This window comes from Arvicanthis niloticus, chromosome 2 (genome assembly GCF_011762505.2).
Source record: "Arvicanthis niloticus isolate mArvNil1 chromosome 2, mArvNil1.pat.X, whole genome shotgun sequence".
NCBI classification, from domain to species: Eukaryota; Metazoa; Chordata; class Mammalia; order Rodentia; family Muridae; genus Arvicanthis; species Arvicanthis niloticus.
In genome coordinates, this window is record NC_047659.1 from 36,869,859 (window position 1) to 36,891,009 (window position 21,151).

General features: G+C 41.1%; 1 protein-coding gene across 3 annotated transcripts in view; it reads right to left on the reverse strand.

The window, feature by feature from the left end:
• Positions 1-21,151, reverse strand: part of Itgb6 (integrin subunit beta 6) — a 120,381-nt gene that overhangs the window by 44,582 nt on the left and 54,648 nt on the right. For all 3 annotated transcript variants that reach the window (XM_034493539.2, XM_076928814.1, XM_076928813.1), the window contains 5 exons: positions 20,485-20,689; positions 19,697-19,943; positions 11,511-11,676; positions 10,027-10,188; positions 6,777-6,872 (listed from right to left, as the gene is read on the reverse strand). In XM_034493539.2, the coding sequence (XP_034349430.1) occupies positions 6,777-6,872; positions 10,027-10,188; positions 11,511-11,676; positions 19,697-19,943; positions 20,485-20,689 (876 nt within the window). The remainder of the gene's footprint in view (positions 1-6,776; positions 6,873-10,026; positions 10,189-11,510; positions 11,677-19,696; positions 19,944-20,484; positions 20,690-21,151) is intronic.

Consider the following 21,151-nt stretch of genomic DNA (forward strand, 5'->3'; position numbering starts at 1 on the left):
TCTTAAAAGTTGTTGAGACTGGCCTTGAACTTGTGACCCTCCTGCCTCAGCCTCTAACTCAGCTGGGAATACAGACCTGTGCCACCATGTGTGTCTCAGTTTGTTTTTATTTTACAACCAAAAATTCTATAAATATAAAAACCATCGGTTCAGAATGCTGTAGGATAACCTTGATTTCAAGCTAATGTTATTCTTGTTAATAAAAGTGATTGATGTATAACCACATACAATTTAATTCTTATGCCTTTCTAAGACTATAAACATATAAACTCATTTAAAAATGGGAACATACTTAATATGTACAGTATAGTAGCAATTATGTTAAAATATGTAAATACATGCAAAGAAAAAGGAAGGAAAGCTTATTCTAAAATGTCAACTGTGGTTAGCTCTGTCTGAGGGCTTGGTTTATGAGTGATTTTTATTTTTTTTTCCTGCTTTTCTGCATTTCATTCCCTCCCTCCCTTTTGTGCAAATGTTGCATTAATTTTGTAGCTAGAAAAAGAGGAGCTTTGTTTTGTTTTGGTTTGGTTTTTCTTAGCTTCCATCGTGCATTGCTGGTAAGACAGCACCAAATACAAGAGCAAGTTGTCCAAACTACAAAGGTAACTTTGAAGATGCCACTTCCTTGGTACCCAAAGGCCTCACTTAAAGATGTGTGGATCCCTGATGGAGAATGCAAACATAGGCACAGCGACATCATCCACAGTGCTGCGGAGTTGCATGGGACTGAGTGCCCCCAGTTACAGAAAGATGTGGATGGAGTCACCTGACACTACAGATATCTCTCTAGATCAAACACAGACCGCTGAACATGGCAAGGCCAATATGCTTAAGGCCACAAAATTGTGCAGTGAAAAATGAATTAAAATAAAGGTTTATATCATATGTGCCTTTTACCACAATATGAAAATATAATACCTCCCTGTCCCCCTCAAGCTATTAGAATTCCTCCTTTCCCAGGATCAATCATTGGCTGTTAAATCTTGTAGGTCATTGAGTTCAGTTCTTCAATCAAGCGAAAGGAAGACGGGAGAAATTAAATGTGCGCAGTGAAATGTGCTGGCATGTCATTAACACAGAATCAGTTATGGATGCACCTATATTTTAATAGCATAAAAACAAGTGTAAGAATGATGAATGCCACGTTCATCCCGGTTGCCTCACAGAAAGGAAGGCAGAGAACACAGACCGGAGGTTAGTCAGTGGGCAATTGCACATGAGATGCTTTCCTTCTTTAGAGGGAGCCAATATGATGGCATTATTAGATTGGGGAAACTTAGTAGTGGGCATGCCACTGTTCAATGCATACCCTGCTTTTCTGCATGCTTAAATTGTGTCAACTTAATAAATCCATAGCCTTTGTTGACCCCTGTCCTCATTTTATTTCTGTCACTGGAAGCAGAAATAATGAGAATCCTAGATGGAGAAACGGGTTTGGACATCATGCTTCCTAGCTATGTGGCCTCTTTCCATCACTGGGAAGAATCCCAGGGCATACTTCAAGTCTATACAGCCTTAGCTTGCTCCATACACCTAAATTAACGGCAACACTAAAGGACCTTAGGTCAAAGATTGCCTGGCCTTCAAGGACTGTCATTTAAAGTGTTTCTCTGCCAGTTTCTGAGTCAGACAGCTCTGCCCCACCCTCGGGCTCTGTGCCTTTACAGGGATGTTTAAAGCTGGCACTGAAAGGCTCTTGGCTGGCAGTCTAGTGTTCATGAGTTGCTGTGCTCTGCCGCTACCATAGCCTGGGTATGGGGGTCAACTGTGACTTTTCCCAGTGGTTGCAGCTACAGACTCTGGTTATCTGGGCCTAAATTCTGTCCCACACAACTTGCTTTGCTAATCCTTGGTGATATATGGAGATTCAATGATAAAGTGAGTGCAAAACTCTCAGTCTCCAGGTGGCCACTCACTGTTCTCTGTGTCATCACGGCCATTGCTGTATGCCATCACCGTGTCCTCAGCTTTCACCCCCACCAGAGAAAAGGTCAGGTGTGCTACTGTGCTACTGTTGGCATCAAAACCAGTTTTATAGTCATCAACTAATCTGCTACCTCTTCTAACAAAGATAATGAATAGATAATAAAACCGAACAATCACTGATTGAATGAGAAAATACAAACTCATTAGCAAAAGTCTGTCAAAGAATGTCATCCCCCCTCCTCCTGGCTCTCTACAGTGCTCTCATCTTATTTTTGTGGGTTAATAATTGACTTACAAGTCTGTTAATGATGTTCGAGACTTCTTGAGGCAGACATTGTACCCTTTTCTTGTGGTCATACTCTGGCCCATCTCTAGGAGGTGCTCAAGAGATAACTGATGACTGAATAAGTGAGTGGCAGACTATGTATTTGGCAGCATCATTGCCCAGTGATACCCTAGACATCCTAGGTGTTACTCTAGTGCTCAGACATTCAGCCTGTGTAATGACAAGATCACCTATTTGTATATGAGAGGACCTAACAAGGGAATCTCATGAAGGCTCTATTAGAAACCAGTGTCTTTCTCTTCTCTAATGTTAATGGTTTGGAGTACAAGTCATTGGCTGCTTTAAGAGGAAAGTCCTATGTGTTACCTAACAGTGACTATTGATGGTTTGGGGCAGAGTTGGGATTTACTAGTTAGCCTGATTCGGTAGATGTCCACTAATCTGAGCACATGAGTTTTATTTCCAAATCCTCCCTTTTTGAGTGATGTTCCAGTTAATGAGGAAAGTGTAGGCAGCTGGCTCTCCTCAGGCTCTGTTCCTAGATACCATCAATTAAGGAGAAATCAAAAATCTTCCATATTATGCTCCAATTGAGAAGAATTTATTAACTCCATGGCCATGTCACATAATCACAAAATTATCCCAGGTGATTTTATTTGCATTAAAATCCCAAGTTTGGAATATCCTATTATAACATGAGACTGAGAGGATGGAGAATAACTTCTTAGAGTAGACCCTAAGATCAGTCTCACTTGCTATTTGTGTGGAGATCATCAGAATTCACGGCCAGCTCCGGGGGCTGGTCACTGACTGTTTAAAACAGAGGTCATCTGGGCCTAGTCTTTTTATTTTATAAATACTGAGGCCAAAGAGATCAAGGGATTTCTATTGAACTGAAATTGTTTTGATCTTTTTCAACAAGAACATTAGAAAACAAAACTATAATTGAACCAATTAATGGGCAGCAAGGAGGTCCAATTTTTATTTTATCTTTCTCTAGTTCTCTGTACCTCTGATCCCCCTTGCTACAGTGGCTAGCTCAAAGAATAGTCAAAGGAAGAGAGGGAGAAAGAAGACCAGGGTTATTGATTCCTGAAACATGGGCACTTATAGACAGGATGTGATTATCCTGAGCTGTGCAAGAACACACGGCTTGCAGCATGTCGCGGCAACTCTTCAGACTTGCTATTTGATCAAATGTGTGCCAGTGGATAATTGCTCAGGGCGTCTCCATGCTATGGCCCCGTGAGAAGGGAGGCTGCAGAGCTTCTCCCGCAGGTCTTTCCTGAGACAGATGGAATGGCTCTGCTTTTCTCTCTGGTGCCATCTGGGTCCGGGGATACCTTAGGCTGGAGAGCATCCTAGCGATGGTCAAGGACCCATACTTGCTCTATGTGCCCAGGTTTCCTCAACCCTGACAAGTATTTGTCACACCAAGCCCTAAATCCCCACTTTTATTGCATTTTTATATTCATTTAACAACTTCATTGAGGCTTGGCCTAAATAGAAAGCCATATAAGACAACATTCTCTTCAAAGATCTAGTAACTGAGAGCTTTCTGTCTCTTAGGGAAGGGGTCACTGAAGATGTAAGGCCCTGTTTCTATCTCTGTGCTCATACTTTAGACATGCCGTTCTGTCCTAGTAACCACAGGACATTAGTGAGGGAGGCTGTAGACTGGCTGACCTGGAGAGGTCTGGTGTAGATGGACTCATTACCTCAGCAGCCCACCATAAACACTAGCTCCCGGAACTGTCATTGCTGCTAGCCCTTCACAGTCTATCCTCCCAGCAATCTGTAGACAGTTTGAAAATACAGATATATAGTAGAGCCTTGCAAATAACATGCAGCAATTAATAACGTGATTTGACGGTACAGTAAAAATACCGATCTGTAGCAATTGTTTTACACTAAGAAGGAAAGGCCCTTCAACTTAGACAATTAGACTTTAAGCCTGATACTATCTTAATGTAAACTAAGAGTGAGCATTCAGAAACAACAGACTGAATGAAGTATAAACTTTTTTTTTTCTTTAGCTTGGGTAATCGAATCTTGATTTTTTAAATAGCATTTAGTCCTTGGATATAATATACTACCTAGTGCTCAGACAATTATCTATCATTATCTCCTGGACCCTGTAATTGGACGAACAAGAAACTATTTATAATAATAAGTTTGTTCCTAATTGTCTGCTTGCTGGAGTCTGGGGTGTACATGCAGTCATACTAAACTGAAAAAAAAAAAAAAAAAACTGCTTACTGTATCCCTTCCTTTGTTTGCTCAGAGTCTTCCAACACTGCACAGCAGCAGCCCTCCCCCCCCCCCCAAACCTGACCAGTCCGGAGCATCATACCCAGCTCACTGAAACAACAGTCATTTTTTCTGAATTCCATGAGTGGACAACATAAATCTTACTTGCTGTAAGACAGAGCCGCCATTGACCCTCGCCCATCCCCTGCAGGCTGTGCGTGCACAAAACTATCCTTACTGCATAACTCAAGCAAATTATTTGCCTTCTGGAATTTCCATTAGATCTCACCACTTGGCTCCTTAATTTATCCCATGGCTGGCTTTATTTTTCAGTGATTCTTTGGTCCTTATGGTCTTTATTTCACAAGTACACCCCATACTGGGTAGCCCCAGCCTCCAGCACGCATAATGTGTGTTCTACGAGTTTTAAATTGAAAAGTAACACAGGCCATTATTGGCCTGTTTTCTGTTTTCGTTATCAATAAAACAATAGATCAGCATTTGCATGCTATGTGGGACCTTCAGGTCAGAACATGTGGCTGTCATTATCTGCAGACCAAGCTGCCTCCTGGCCCTCTAATGCAGATGGCACTATGAGCCATCAGGAGGAAAACGGAACAATGACACAGTCATAGCGTGGGCTGCTGACCTGGGCTGCTGAGTTGTGGCTCTCTGAAAGCGTCCTTTTGAATTTAGTGGCACCTGGATGGCAGAGACTACAGATCATGACAGAACATAAATTCTTCTTCTAATGAGATTAGTAGGCAGACAAAACAAATGTCCTGCTGTTATATTAGAGGCAGCTATAATCTGGTGTTTTCCTTGGAAATGATCATTTTGTCTGCAGCCAGGGACCATGTGCAACTAACTTGAATGCAACAGATTCCATTTAGCCACACAGTTATTTTTCATCCCCCTGTGTCTTCCTAATGACAGACTGGGGGAGGCGTTTAAATGTTGTGAGTCTTAAAGACTATTTCCAACGTGAATAATGGGAGTCTATGTTCATGATCATCAATCGTGGTCCCCAGACTCCATTTTGCAGGCAAGTTCTGTGCAGCTCCCCCTCCAGCTTCTAAGCCCCAGCCCTGCTGGGGAGGAGGTGTTGTGACCCACTGGGTCCCCTCACGTTAGCTTTTAGGATCAAAGGCAGGGTAGACTCACTATTGTACTGAGGGTATTTAATAATCTATCTTCACTGCAACTCTACTACTTAAAACTAGTGGAAACCAGTATCACACACTAAGGAGACTTAAAAAAAAAAAAAAAAAAAAAAAAAAAAAAAAAAAAAAAAAAGCCCAGATCAGGTGAATGGAGAAACAAAAGCGTTGAGGATGGAGCTTCATCGTAATGGACTTCCTGAGTGCAGAGAAGGCACCCTCACCTGGGACTACAATACCCTCCTCTCATTAAAACTGAAAGATAACATCTCCTCCTGGATCCTTTCCATAGAACCTGATGCAAGTTCCCGGTCTGCGCCAGTTGGACTTGTGAGTACATTTTATCGAAGCCTTCTGGGAAATAATTGGAGTTTGCCCTGCAAAATCACCAAGCTCGTTAAGAGGTCCTTTCAAAAGGAATGGGGAATCAGAGTCTGAATTTAGGTGGACCTGACACCTTTGCATAGAAATCACCATCTAATGCCTGCATTTTCTGAAGTCCGGGTCTTTCTACGAAGCTGCATATGAGGCATCTCTGTATCCTCACTCACAGTTATCTCAGTACACAGCATTTGACATCTTGTTTCTCTTAGGTTGTAAAGTAACTACAGACATCTCAGATTTGCATAGGCACTTTACAGTTTATCTGGTGGTCTGTAAGCATCATTTAACCTAATAAAAGGCTCTCCTCCACACACTGGTGCCTCCTCCAAACTACAAACACAATTACATTGGAGGAGAGGCATGTGATTAAATTTTTTTGGCCCAAATTAATAACTGTTTTCCTTTTAGCTTTCCACCTCTCCAAAGCTTGGGTTGCACCTCTGGCTTGAGTCTTTATGTTTGCAAATATTCAGTCACTGCCCTCAAACAGTGTCTCTGTTCTCTGTTAACCCCTTGGCAGACAAAATGCTTGTTTTTAATGCCAGTGGATGACCCCCTCCTCCATTCATCTGCCCTCTCTCTCATCTACCTTTCATTTCCAACTCTTTCTCATTGTTGCTATGGGTGTCTCCACTTTCCACTGGTCTCCATGCTTGGTATCTAAAATTTAAGCAGTGAATGAATGCCCTTTGAGTCACAGAGTTACCCGGAAGAGTTTCATGGCACACAATCTCCTTGAAGGGATCTCTCGGATTGTACTTGCTTACCTCATACAGATGGACTTGTTCTTGAGTAACCGCAAAGATCAGTAGCACGTTGTTTTGTACCAGTTTATCAATGAGCTGGCCAATAGTTGGATACTCCTAAAATCAATACATAGATTTAAAATAGCATCCTAACAAAAGAAGGTAAAATTTTAAAAATGTTCCTTTCACAGTTGAGAAAGTCGATATTCCCATGTGTTTTATCTGTTGTTCTCAGGAAACACACATTACTGGTGTTATTCTCTTATCTCAGGAATGGTCCCCAAGTCTTATAAGTTCAGGGAAGTCCTAAAAGCAGACTGGCAGTATGCCACACCATGCCATCTTACTCCTAAGCAGGACCCTTGTAATTTATCTCAAGGCTTCTACTGTGCCATATTATCTTCCCCAAGTGCCACTCAGCAGCAGATAGGAATGTAAGGGCGGGGTGAGTAGACTATGATGTATGTGACTGAGGTGGCTCTTGTAACTCTTACTGGAATTGGACGAGGCAACATGAAGCTTGAAGACAGGATGGAGTGCTGATAAATAGCTCACTATAATTCCTAGGGCCGTCTGATTTGAGACAGACCTACACCAGTTCTCGAGGTTGGTTTTATTGCCTTTGCATTGTCATAAATTGGTGGTGTGCAACCCTACAATCTTTTTCTTTTTTTTAAACACAGCATGACTGAAAACAATTTGTCCTTCTGCCATGGACACATTCACTCCCAAGCAAGGTGAATAATTAAAAAAATAAAATAAAAGAAATTACTCATTATTAAGTTTACAGATGAGTCTATTTTCCAAGTCTAGAAAACATGAAACACACCTGCCTCCTCTATGATGCCCAAAGTGGATGGTGCACAAAGGGGAGGCACAGAGAAAAGAGGAGCCTGTGGCACATTAAACTAGGAATATGGGCATGGCTGTAGTCCGTCAAATGGAGGAAAAGCATTGGTAAAGAAGCCTTCTGTTCACTGATGCAGGGCGTTGTTACATTCTCAGGACTGCTAGCGTATTCTTGTCTGAGACTATCATTAGGTGCAAGGTTCAGGGTGAGAAAAAGGTGTTTCTCTTTCTGTATTACCCAGGGAACTTCCCACTGGTGACTCAGGCTATGAGTGCTTCTTCTTTTTTTTTTTTAATCGCACTTAGATTTTTATTTTTCTAATGATTTATTTATTTTCACTTATGTCTGTATGAAAGTGTTGGCTCCCCTGGAGTTACAGTCAGTCAGGAGCTGCTGGGAATTGAATCCACATCGTCTAGAAGAACAGCCAATGCTCTTAACTTCTGAACCATCTCTCCAGCCCCCACTTGACCCGATAATAAAATTTTTCCTTAGTCTGACACATTCAGTGCCATCTGCTTTTCAATTGCCCAAACTTTAAGCATCCTTCACTCTAAAGCCCAAGGCCCTCGAGTGCTTCCCCTACCTCCATGGGTGCACACCTGTATACCGCTTCATGCAGAACCAGGCTCATACCACACAGCCCACATAGGATGCTGTGTTTTGTCAGGGTGAGATCTGTTACTTTAGTGCTCACAATTCTATTGAAAACTCAAGGCTAGAAGCAGCTCATGTTTGGTGGTCCCAGGAATCTGGCTTTGCTTTTAGCACATGGAAAAATCCAAAGGATTCGGGGGGATTGAAATGGCCCATGGCTTCTGTGCTTACGCAGAAATCTACTCAGAATACTGAGCCAAACATTTATTAACTGAGAAAGACATATTAGGTAATGGGTGTTGTTTGGTTCTATGATCTTTTTGTTCCGAGATCTCTACTATGGGGTATTTGATAAATTAATGGCAACGGGAGCCTTTCCTGAAACTCATTGACTAAAAGATAAACTATGGCAATAATGATTTGGATTCTCACATGAAAATACTGCAGTTAGAGATCATGTATGTGCAGGGACTAAAACTACTCAAAGAGAGGGGGGAAATCTAGGTTGAAGTCCAGAATTAGGTCAAAGAATGGCTTACATTTGTGAAGTAGTAGAGCCTGTATAGAATAGCCTCTCTCCCCCCCCCCCCCACAATTGACATTAGAATTCTGGGTTTTCCCCATCTTCTTCCAATGCATACTTCTATAAATCATCATTTGAAAGGCCCTTTAACTTTTCTGAGCCATGCTTTCTCTTGTGTTAAATATATATAATATGACTTTCAAAGGGTGCTGCTTTTTTAAAAAATAATAATAATAATTTATTTATTTATTTTACGTATATAAGTACACTGTAGCTGTCTTCAGACACACCAGAAGAGGGCATCAGATCTCATTACAGATGGTTGTGAGTCACCATGTGGTTGTTGGGAATTGAACTCAGGACCTCTGGAAGAGGTCAGTGCTCTTAACCACTGAGCCATCTCTCCAGCCCAGGTTGATGCTTTTTAATTCTACCTCATACATTTGTTGGCACCCACTGAGCTGTCAGGAAACAAAGATAAGAACCCAGCGCAGGCTCTGAGGAAAGCATCACGAGGCAGACGGGAGTGAGCATATTTCCATACAGAGATGGGCGCAAAGCCATCCATAAATAAAGAAATGAGAAGTGACTGCTTTGGGACCTAGCGGAGGTCAAAGTGAGCTCTCTGGGTTTTAAAGGGCAATTTAGTTTCTTGAGTACAGGGAATGACATTTCCAAGCATAGTAGACTCATGGTTTATTAATAGAAGCAGCAGTTGGACACAGAGTCCTGTTGAAGATCAGATGAGACCACTTGGGGCAAAGACCTCTGAAATTTTTACTTTGTTTGACAACAGTGAAGTTTTTTTCTTTGTGAAGGATGTTACCAGCATTTCTCAACCACTGGAAACAAGCTACTCGTTAATAAGCACCAACCAAGGAGGACTTGATTAGCTGTTCCAAACAGCACCGTGGTTGTGGCGGAACTGAGGCTGATGATGCTCAAGAAGCCCTCCGTGGTACTGTGCTGACCTGGACCGTGGTTGTGAATAGAGAGCTACCTGCACCGCTTTTCATTGGCCTCGGGGTCTCTGAGAAGCTAGGGAGGATCTGGGCTCACTTGTGCCTTAGCAGGTTCAGACTCTCAACATATGCCCACCCCCTACCTAGTGGAGATCACCTGGCTCCTGTGGGCAACTGTAATGCAGGTAAGGTGAAAGAAAGCAATTTCTATCTCCTGAAGCAGAAAATAATATGCCACTTTCATCTAGTATGAGTCACTTCATACGGCTTCATAGCAGTTTTGTCACGGCGTGGGCCTACTTGTGGCTTGGAAAACTGAAGACGTCGAAGGTTACATACCAAGACAGTTGACATGGAGTATTCATTCCTGTGGTCCAAGTGACAGAGCCCATCGTTGGGAATGACAATGCCTGCTAGCTTGCTGTCCATTCCAAAATGAGAATCCGCATCACTCACAAAGACCAGGAGGTGGAGCGAGTCGTTGCGCCAGCCAATCTTTTCCTAGAGTGAGAAGAAGCCATGGGTTGCATGGAGATGGGCGGGCCCGAACTGAGGATTATGAAGCTTCTCACATTTGGATTCTGAGCAATGCCTGGAGAGGCCATTCTAGCCTTTTTATCCATAGAGAACATATAGTTTATTAGAGACATGGAATCCTGTAGCATTTGCGTATTCCTAGACAACTTTCAGATTTTTTTTTTTTTTCATCACAAAAAGTTGTTCCAGTACTGTTGGGTTTGTCTCCACTTCTAGCTATTGATCTTAATTGTTCAGTTCTCACTTCATGTTGAGTGAGGGTGGGGGGTGGGGGGGGGGAATAAGACAAGGTGGTGAGGAAGGTCACAGCCATTCCAAATTCAAGCTAAACGCAATGCAAATTGGTTATAAAGTAAGTCTGTTTTATTAAAATGTCACCCAACATTTAGGCACATATTACTAACTATGTCACCTCAAAATTATAAACCTAACACAAGTCCAAGAGCTGCTGATTGAAATGGCCCCAGGGTCCTGCCCACTGAGATTGCCACAATCTGTGTTTTCAGCAGAGCTTTCCCAGAACTGATATAAGTCTAGGAAACATTTGAGCAAAAAGTCATTCTGTCTGTCCTCACCTACCTATCCCTTTCCTTCCTCCTTTGACTCCCTGACCCTTCTGCCTTCCTGGGAGCTTCAGCCCTGCCTGTCTCCCGGTATTTCCCACGAAGGACTAAGGTCTAGATAGACAATCATTCTCCTTGGTACTCCTCCAATAGTGAAGGAAGAGCTGAGTCCTGGCAGTGCTGTAGAGATAGTGTGACCTATGATCTCCATTTTATTAGTTCAAAACAATAGATTCTTATCTTCAGCTGTATTCTCAAACCCGGCCTCTAAAAGTAGCTCACGGGTAGAGTTCCTACATGGTTGCCTAGCATGTAAAGGCCCCACAGCGTTGAAAAAAAAAAAAAAAGGTAAAAAACCAAGTTATATAACTATGTGTTGTATACTATTTTAAATTTGTTTATTAACGTTCTGCTTTTAATTTTTCCTACTATAGTTAATTAAAAAACAACCAATCTGAGCCAAAATTTTAATATGTTTTATATGTCTGATATTTGAATAATCAAATAAATAAAAGCATCCTAGTATAAAAATTGTAAACATTCCAACAAAATAGAATTATTTAATAGACAACTTGTCTTTTAAGAAAAAGAGCAAATGTAGGAATATGGTAATCAAAGGAAAGTCAATTAGCTAACTTTCCAAAGCAGAGTTATTAATAAAAGCAGAGATTTATGTTAATAAGACGGTTCACTGACCCCCTACCCTCACCCCCCACACCATACCTTACACACAGCAGCCTGCATGATTGCATCAAATCCGCCTTCAGGTGTGTCAATATTAGCAGAAATCTTCTGTTTCCTCACAATTTCATTGAATCTCTCGGCATCATCAGTCAATGGCAAAATGTGCTTGAATCCAAACGTGGGTAAGCAGAAATAGGGAATACTACTACAAAAGGAATATAGAAAAAAATAATAATCTCAAATGCAATCTAGTACAGTTAGTAGATCTGATAGTTTGGGAACGTTTCCTTAAATAATGACTGATTTTATAAAGGGCCTCACTCTGTGACTTGGCCTTTAATCTTTCAGCTGAGGCTGCCATCTTCTCTGAGTTGGTTACTAACCAACATCTGCTTGAAGCTGCTGTGTACTGTCATGCACTGGGGCAGCAGGTAATTGAGTCACTAGACCCTCATTCCAGGCCACGGAATCAGTTCTTCCTATCGCCTATCAACCTAACCAGAATCTACCTGATAAGTTACATTTACCTGATAACAACGGCTTTGCGTTGCTTTGTGCTTGGGTATTGACTTGTTATCAAGCATGAGTCATCCCATAGCAGGAACTATTTCCTTCCTCCTCTGCTCCCAACCCTGTCTACCACGGGCCCAGTGACCGCAGAAAAGCTCTTGGTTCTTGTCTTAGGATTTCTATTGCTGTGGTAAAACACAATGACCAAAAGCTACTTAAGAAGAAAGCTTGTAGGCTGTCACGCAGAGAAGTCAAGGCAGGAGCCTGAGGTGGAAATGGATGCCGAGGCCCTAGAGAAGCACTGTTGACTAGCTTGATCCTCAGGACTTATTCAGCCTGCTTTCTTATAGTTCCCAGGACCACAGGCCCAGGGGTGGCATCCTACACAGTGAACTGGGAGCTCCCATATCAACTATCAAGAAAAAAAAATGCACCACAGGACTTGCCTACAGGCTAGTCTGGTGAAGACATTTTCTCAGTTGAGAGTTTCTCTTCTAAAATGACTCTAGCTGTACCAAGTTGACTAACCCTAGGCAACAATATTTCCAACCCCACAGTGATAGACTATCACTGCAGACCAGCCCAGAACTAAACTGTCTTGGTAGGTGAAACCTGCATCAAAGAAACACAGCAAATGAGGAGAGCGCCTAGAGGGTTCAGTCACATGCGCGTTTGAAAGCCAATTACTCGCCAGGCACGGAAATCCGGAAAAGTTATTCAACCCTTTTTTGCTTTGGGCTTTACTTTGAAGAAAAAAAAAAAATGGAGCCGATGGTATAGACCCAGGTTGTCTTTGGACTTTGGGGGCTCCAGGATCACTGGTGGAAATGAAAAATCTAGTACACTACTTCAGATCATCTGTTGAAATCCGAAGGGCAGCCTTAGCAATCTGTGTGTGTTAAGCATTCCAGATGCAGGATAAGCTTTGATAGAACTTCTTCTACAGCTTTGAGTAGAAGAACAGAGAGAGCAAGGAGAAGCCCCAGCAACAGTGCGGTGTGCTGCCTTAGGACAGCAGGTTGACTGCTACGGAGCCCACATAGTTCCCACGCCTCTTGTCTACAGGTCTAACAGCTGGTCTGTCAGCACACCAACAACAGGTCGTCTACCAGAGGCAGGCTTTTTTTTTTTTCTACATCCACTAGTTGAGGTAGACCTTGATCTTCATTATTTTTAGGTTCTGTATTTTTTTTTTTTAATTCACCAAATCACCTACTTCCTAAAGTATATCCAAACCCCAAGAGGTGTGTGTGTATGTGTGTGTGTGTGTGTGTGTGTGTGTGTGTGTGTGTGTGTGTACTTTTGTTACTTTGGTAAAAACAGGGTCTTACTAACTAACTGAGGCTGGGTTTGAACTTCCTGAGGAGCCCAGGCACGTGTTGAACATGACATCCTCCTGCCTCAGCCTCCTAGGTAGCTGAACAATTTGCCTATACCCAGTGTGTATATCATTTTCTTATTCATGGATGTGATCAGAGAGAGGAAACAAGATTTCCCTATGCAAATTCCTAGCTGAATTCAAGCAAAGTGAGGAACTGCTTCTCCTTCAGTCCAGGCACACACAGCACAAACAGACAAGTGACCCACTGATAGTCTTGTTAGTGCCATCTGGGTTATTTTTCATTTTCTCTCTGATTTTTATTGATGATTTCATCGTTTGAAGGGGTTCACATGTCTAATACTGTGTTACTAATAAAGCAAGACGACTAAAGCTGTCTAATGTTCCTAAGTGCAACTAGGCTGTTATATGTACTTTGTGTAGAAATTCTTTCAGATGTTCCAGTTAAATAGTAATGCATCAGCAATACTGATTAAATCAAATGTCCTTAAACCGAGATACACATAAAATAAAGGTGCTTATTGGTTAGTATATTAACTGAAACAAACCCTCACAGGAACCGAACTCCTTGTGGAGGAATGTTCAGTGTATTGCAGGCCAATCATTACCAATCATTACCAAGAGTCATGAGTGGTCCACAGAACTGAATAACTGGGGATCTTATGAGGACAAGAATGTTGATGTCCATGAAGATGGTCATCTTTTGGTTAGTAGACATGCGTAGAAAGAACTTCAGACTCTGTTCCCAAACGTAAAAACAAGATCACTGTAGAAGGTTAGCACTGACTGGCACTGCTCCAATGTCCTGAGACAGCCATCCCCAGAACAGAGGCTCTGGTCATGAAGGTCTCCCCCTTCTGATCTTTGTTCTACTTCTTCAGCCAAAGGGAGTTTTTAGAATCCCTGGCAGCCATGGGATCTGGAAAGATGGCAAGAGCGTTGAAGAAATGTGGCCCACACTTGCCTTGGTGCCGCTCTGCTCTGTGCTCCCAAGACAGTCAAGGTTTGACCAGCATTTCAGCCGCTTGGAGACACTGGAGCAAGTGTGAGTTTCCCGGCCACTTTCTCTATGTCCTTTCTGATTCGTGATGTTTATTTATAACGCTCAGAATTCAATTTTAATTCTCTTCTTTTATCACTAGGTTTTTCTTTGAGACTGAAGTGCTGACCATGCACGATGTCTACCTGGCGGGGTTGTTGTGGGACTTGAAAGAGATTAAAAATGCTAAACAGTGTGGCATGGTGAGCTATAAAGGTGGTGTCAGTCCCCACAGAATCACTTCCCACAGACTAGCATGCACCCAAGGACAGAGAACGGTTTTGATTAATGATATCACTAAAATCAGACCTTCTTTTATAAGAGTAATATAAACATGAAGAAGAATTGTTTTATATCAACATGGAAGGGAATAAGAACGAATTTTAATGGCTGAGAGGCATCTCATACTTGCCTTGGGCATCATTTGTTTCTGAAATTTCATTCTAAAAATCTGGTGGCATTTTATATTTCTTAATTGCATTGCCGGGTTATACTGAGTGATAATATCTGGTATTAGCAAGAGCAGTCTATGGTATGTGCACTGTGACCTGAAACTGCATCTCTCAGACTGTTTTTGCCATTCAAGTGACATGTGATTCTCTCTCTGCTTTCTCTCACTTGGTGCCGGCACTCTGTGACTCACCAAGGTCGTTGTATAAGTTAACTTGTTTCTTTATATCTTGAAGTAAAATATTATATAATAAATAAAAATAAATAAAGCATGGATGTACCTTGAAATGCGGCCTACTAGTGATGACATGACCACTGCCATCATAAACACAGAGCAGAGCACACACAAATACACACGTACACAAGGACCTGCAGGACAATTATAAGGCACAATATAAAGAGGTACTACTTACATTTTGTTAATTTTAAAAATAAATATTGATAAAAATAAGACTATATTTACATATTCTTAAAGTTATCTTTTTCTGGCAGAAATGATTTTTTTTTTACACACAGCTTTCTTATCTTTGCATTTTATAGCTGCCATTTGCTTTACTGGGTGATGGCCCACTGCCAATAGGAGGACAATAGTGGGGCTGGGGCCTCCAACATGTTGAGGCAGTTATATCAAGCTCCACAATGTCCTGATAGGTGGCTTTAGGAAGCATTGGGCATAATAAAAGAGGAAATGCTAGTCTCGCTTGATCTTCCTTGAGGGAATATTACAAATCACTAATCGTATAAGCTGTGCATCTCCGAATACATGTTTTTCTTCAACACATGGAGAGTTTGCATAAAGCACTTCTGCTGCCCATGAAATCCAGAGAGGAAGAAGCATTTGCATGATTGAGCCGAATTGGCCCTTTTTCCTGGAACATCATTTTCACCTTAAGAAATGATTGACAGCTAAACTTAAATTAATCCAACTTGAATATTTGGCAGACACGTTCTTAAAAATGAACAAAGGAAGGCTGTCATTCCCAAGAGCACAAATGCTGGCATTTGCTGCCGACAGCAAAATTCAAGGTACCTAGAATATTTGAATTGAGGAATTGCTCATTTGGTTCTTGAGAGGTTGACAATGCTCCCAACATTTTCCAGACCTTCAAGACACATGTGATAAGGTTGGTGTGTGATACCAAGACATGTGAATCTTGATATCATGGATTCTCGAGCACTCGTGTAACTCAGTGAATTCACAGAACTCACAGCATACAAATGACGGAAGTGTCACATTGCAAAATCATGAAGGATAATGGTCACTCGCATGCAGGCGGATCAGTGGGCTGCAATGTAACACAATAGGAAGTGTTCATTAAGACTGTTTCAGATTCTACACTGAAAGAGTCACCTGTCACTTAGTCTAGTGTTAGAGCGGAGAAGGGAACACAGTCATTGGAAATAGCTATCAGGTGAGAGTCTCCTTTGACAAATCTATTTCTGTGTCAGGCTTGACTTTCTTCGTGGATTTTTACCAAAAACACTGCAGAAGGTTAAATGCCTAAGTGGATATAGTAATCCAGTTGCCTCCCATTAAACCAGATGCTTTAGAAGTTTGCAAATAAGTAAACTACTATCATTCTATTTGAGAAGAAACTTGCTGATTTTTTTTGAGAAATTAGTTATTGTTTGTTAAAATATGTTATTATTCAGTATTTATTATTATAACTATTAAATCAACAAAATGATCCTTATTTGTTCTATTATATTCTAACAAGGTAACTGTTAATAGGTAAAACCCACATAAACTGGAGTTTTCTTAGAGGTATATCATTATCATCATCATCATCATCATCACTACTATCATCATCATCACTATCGTCACATCATTATAGGCAATGTCTCTCTTTGTAGGTCACATTAGCCTTATGCTTGGGGTCTTCTTGGCTCAGCCAAATGAGAGCTGGAGCTAAGAACAGGCAATGCCACACACGGGTGAGGTATTAATTGCTTTCCATTGTTGGTGTATATGTGTTATGTCTAATCTCTCCTACCATGGGATCCAGGGATTGAGCTAGGTTTGTCTGGCAAGCACTTCTGGCCGTTGATGGCCCAAGAGGTGTTAATTTTTTAAGGGTATAAAGGAGTCCTGAGCACAGGACAGCGGCTCAGAACCATCTGAAACTCTAGTTCCAGGGTTTCTGATGCCACCTTCTGAACTCTAAGGGCACTAAACATACGAGGTGGAAGGACAGACAAAACATTCACATACAATCAAATAAAAGAACCCATATAAAACAATATAAATAAGGCAATAAAAGATTTTAACTAGTTAAAATATTTGAAAAAGTATTTCCCCAAACGAGACGTTAGCACTCAATTTCCAAAACTCATCAAACCGCATTGTTGGCTGTGTGCTTTAGTTTTTTAGAGCATATGTAAACATTAGAACACATGAAAAGATGTTCAGCATCATTCATCAATAAACACAAATTAAAGCAATGTCAAGACAGCGTTACAAACCTGTAGCAATGCCTAAAATGAGAAGGAGTGATTGTTTAGTGACAATCTGATAAGTCCGGTGCTACTAGTACAGCACGAATTCATGGTGCCGTGGATGTGAGCGTGCAGAACACTTGCTAACCATTCTTAGAAGTAAAAGGCGGCACCTCTACTTTGCAAAAGAGTCTGATTGTTTCTTGAAAAAAAAAAAAACTTTAAAAATTATCAGATAATTCAGCAAATCTATTCTACCTATGCATCTAAGAGAAATAAAAAATACATTTTTAAAAAGATTTATATGCAAGTGGTTTTACCAACATTGTTCACAATATCTAAAATGTGGAAACAATACAACAGACAGGAAACAGTCCTGTCCATCAGTGGAAGGAGGAATAAACAGTAACTGATCAATAAGGATTGTGTGCTAAAACAAAGCGGGACGGGCTGCTGACTTGCACAACGAAATCATAAAGAAATCCAAAAATGTTTTTTCTGAACAAAAGAAGCCAGACACAAAGAGTATACACTACACATGCTCACATCTGTATGAGGTCCAAGAATAGGCAAAAACAATCTAAGCAATAGAAACTAGGAAGTGGTTGCTTCGGAGGAAGCAGAATTGACTGTACTCGGTCATGAAGAGTCCTTCTGAGGGGAAGACAAGTCTGGTATGTGGATTTTCTTGCCACACTCAATTACCAAATCTCATAAAGCAGCATTGTTGCCTGTGTGCATTGTGTGTGTATATAATATATATATATATATATATATATATATATATATATATATAGAGAGAGAGAGAGAGAGAGAGAGAGAGAGAGAGAGAGAGAGAGAGAGAGAGGAGGGACAAGCTTCGGTCTTTATTGATCTGCTTACTTTACTTTCTTACTTCCTGGAGTAAAGACAGGATTAGTGCCCCAGCAGTCTTCTTAGACCAGGAAGATAAAACCCAAGCACCAATAATGGCTGAGCAGACAGCAGGGATGCCTTGGATTCCTGTGTGTGTATCTGCTAAATTAACCCTGAACTGAGAGAAATAATTCTCCTCCTAAGCCAGTGTCTTTGTTACTTGCAAGCAAACACAATTCATAAGAATAATAATCAGTAAGAATTTCCTTTCAAGTTAAAACTGCTTTGGATTTGCTTTGGATTGTGTTAGATTAAAGTTGAGAACTAAATTAAATTTCTTTTCTTTTTTCATGTATTATTTATTTACTTAGTTTGTTGTTAGTTAGTTAGTTAGTTAGTTAGTTAGTCAGTCAGTCAGTTTTTTGAGACACAGTTTCTCTGTGTAACCCTGGCTGTCCTGGAACTTGCTTCATAGGTCAGGCTGGCCTTGAACTCAGAGATCTGCCAGCCTCTGCTCCCGAGTGTTAGAACTAAAGACATGCACCACCACTGACAGGCTTATGAGAACTATATTAAACTATTTTAAATTGACATAACACCATTTGTTTCTTATATACGTCTCCCTTTGATGTATTAAAATATTAAATATGAACACACATTTGGGAAATTGTGTATATCTGTGTGTGTGTGTGTGTGAATGAGAGAGAGTGAGAGACACACAGAGAGAGAGACAGAGAGAGATTGTAGTAAAATGATAAGGTTTTGGATCGTACCAGATCTTTTCAGAAATCTTTACTTAATAATGTGGCCTTGGGTAAATTGCTGACCTCTTGGGTCCCCTGTCTCTTCCTCTGAGCACGGGATGCACAGGAGACCAGCTTTAGCCCACCGTCATTATAAGGATGGAATGAGATCTTGTATATGGCGAATTTGGTATAGAGGCTGGTAGCTCTTTTCCAGTAAAATATTAAATACTTTGATTTTGAATATGTCATTGATGGTACAGATAAGCCATCACAAGACAATTTGCCCTTGACTATTACCTGCATAATACATGTTTTTAAGTGTCTGATTATAGCATATTATAACAGAGGCACTGCCTCATTTCCTGTTGAATTTAATTGCAGTGAAGGCTGCTGCTGTCAGCAATGAGTGAAAGCCACATTTCCCAAGATGCGTCAGAGGAAGGTGCAAAAATTGCTATTTTGATATAAAGACTCAGAAAAAAAAAATGTAGGTTAGTCTCAAATAGCCCTAGGAAGTGGTGGTCACTAAGAACCGAAGATATCTGAGGGACTGGTATGTGTGTCCTATGTAGTCAATGGTGAAAGACAAACTCTCCTTGCCCATAAACAGGAAACATAGTTGGCTCCATCCTGACCTGCAAACCTGGCAAAGGATGAAGGGTCTACAGGATCATGGAGTTATGATGACCCCACCTTGGCTGGAAGCTACCTCGGCCACAGAGAATTGCTGAGATCCAATCTTGAGGCAGAACGCCAGGGTTTTAACAAGCTGCTGGCACAGCAGCCTGGGTATGTGGATTCCATCTATACAAGTCAGTGCTCAGGGATGCCAGGGAGTTCACTCACTTACCTGCAAGGGTTGGTGATTTCCTCTGGTGTTGTTTTCATAAAAGGAGAAACAGGCTTTTCCACAAAAGAGCCAAAGCCCAATCTAAAGTTGCTGGTTAATTTAGACATCTCTTTAGCAAGCCGGGAGCCAAGCTCTTTGATTGTGTTTAGGTCGTCATCCATGGAGGCCGAGAGGTCCATGAGGTAATATAGATCTACTGGGTAATCTTCCGTCTGGCGGACCTGCACTTGCAGAGTCTGCTCACCCCCTGCAAATCCGTAAACACAGCAGTTCTTTGTAATTAACCAATTTTGAGCTAGCTGGCTAGTTTATTTCAGTGTGACCTTATTAAGACGCATGCAATCTCATGAACTGTGTGCTATCACTTATCAATGAATACGTCCATGCAAATCTCTCAGTGAGTTTTGAAGGACTGAAGGAGATGTATGTTGGGATATCTTGTATCTCCTTGGGAAAAGTAGCATCCATTTAGATAGAAGACAAGCTGCATTTTTCTGCGTGCGGCTTTAGAAGAAGGTGAACCAAATAAAGGGAAGATTAAATCTATATTTCAGCCCTTGCAGAAATATGCAGTAATGTGGTAGACATTTGAGACTTCAAATGGTCACCATCAGAGAAGCTGTCTTCAGTGACACATTTGGAATGCAATGAAGAGACGAAGAGACATGTTAGCAATTCCCCATTTCCTTCAGATTGGGAAATGAAAATCCCAATAACCAATAATGTGTGATGGGTACCAGAAGGATTACTGGATAGCAAGGGACAGACGTAGCAGTAGGAAACCATACCTGGTCTCAACTTAAGAACCAAGCTTTGAGGAGCAATCTGAACAATGTCAGAACTATTTTTCTGTCGACCTACGCTGAGAGGCTTATTTTGAAGTACTTCTACTTGGGATACAGGGTTTTCGATGAAGGGTAATTGGCATCCTTTGGCTAAAAGATTCACTGGGGTGTCACACCTTACGCCAGCTCCGGACAGGTGGGTGAAATTCTAAAGGGGGAAAATAACAATGAGAAAAAAAGAGACAAATTTGCATTTCCTTGTAAGATTCCAGACATTAAATTTTTATGTGCTTTGTGAAATAAGTACATGCTAATAAGTACATGCTAGGGACATCCCATCCTCCACATGACTGGGGGTGACTGGCAGATGGAGCTCTGTGATAGCTGAATAACTGGGGAATTTAGCCAGAAATTTTGTTTTTTTTAATAAACCTCAGCCTCTTTTTTTTTTTTTTTTACTATATTCAGTCTAATTCATCTAAGTTTTTTTTCCAAAGCCCGTGTCATAAAATTTCTTCAGTAATCTGAGTATATCTTTTAAATGTCTGAGTTCCCAAAGTTGATATTTTCCTGAGAATTTGTTCAGGATGAATATCTGGTTCCTGGATTTCTAGCCTAGGACTGTCACCAAACCCAGAGAGATGTTTCCTGTAGATTCCTACCTAACATC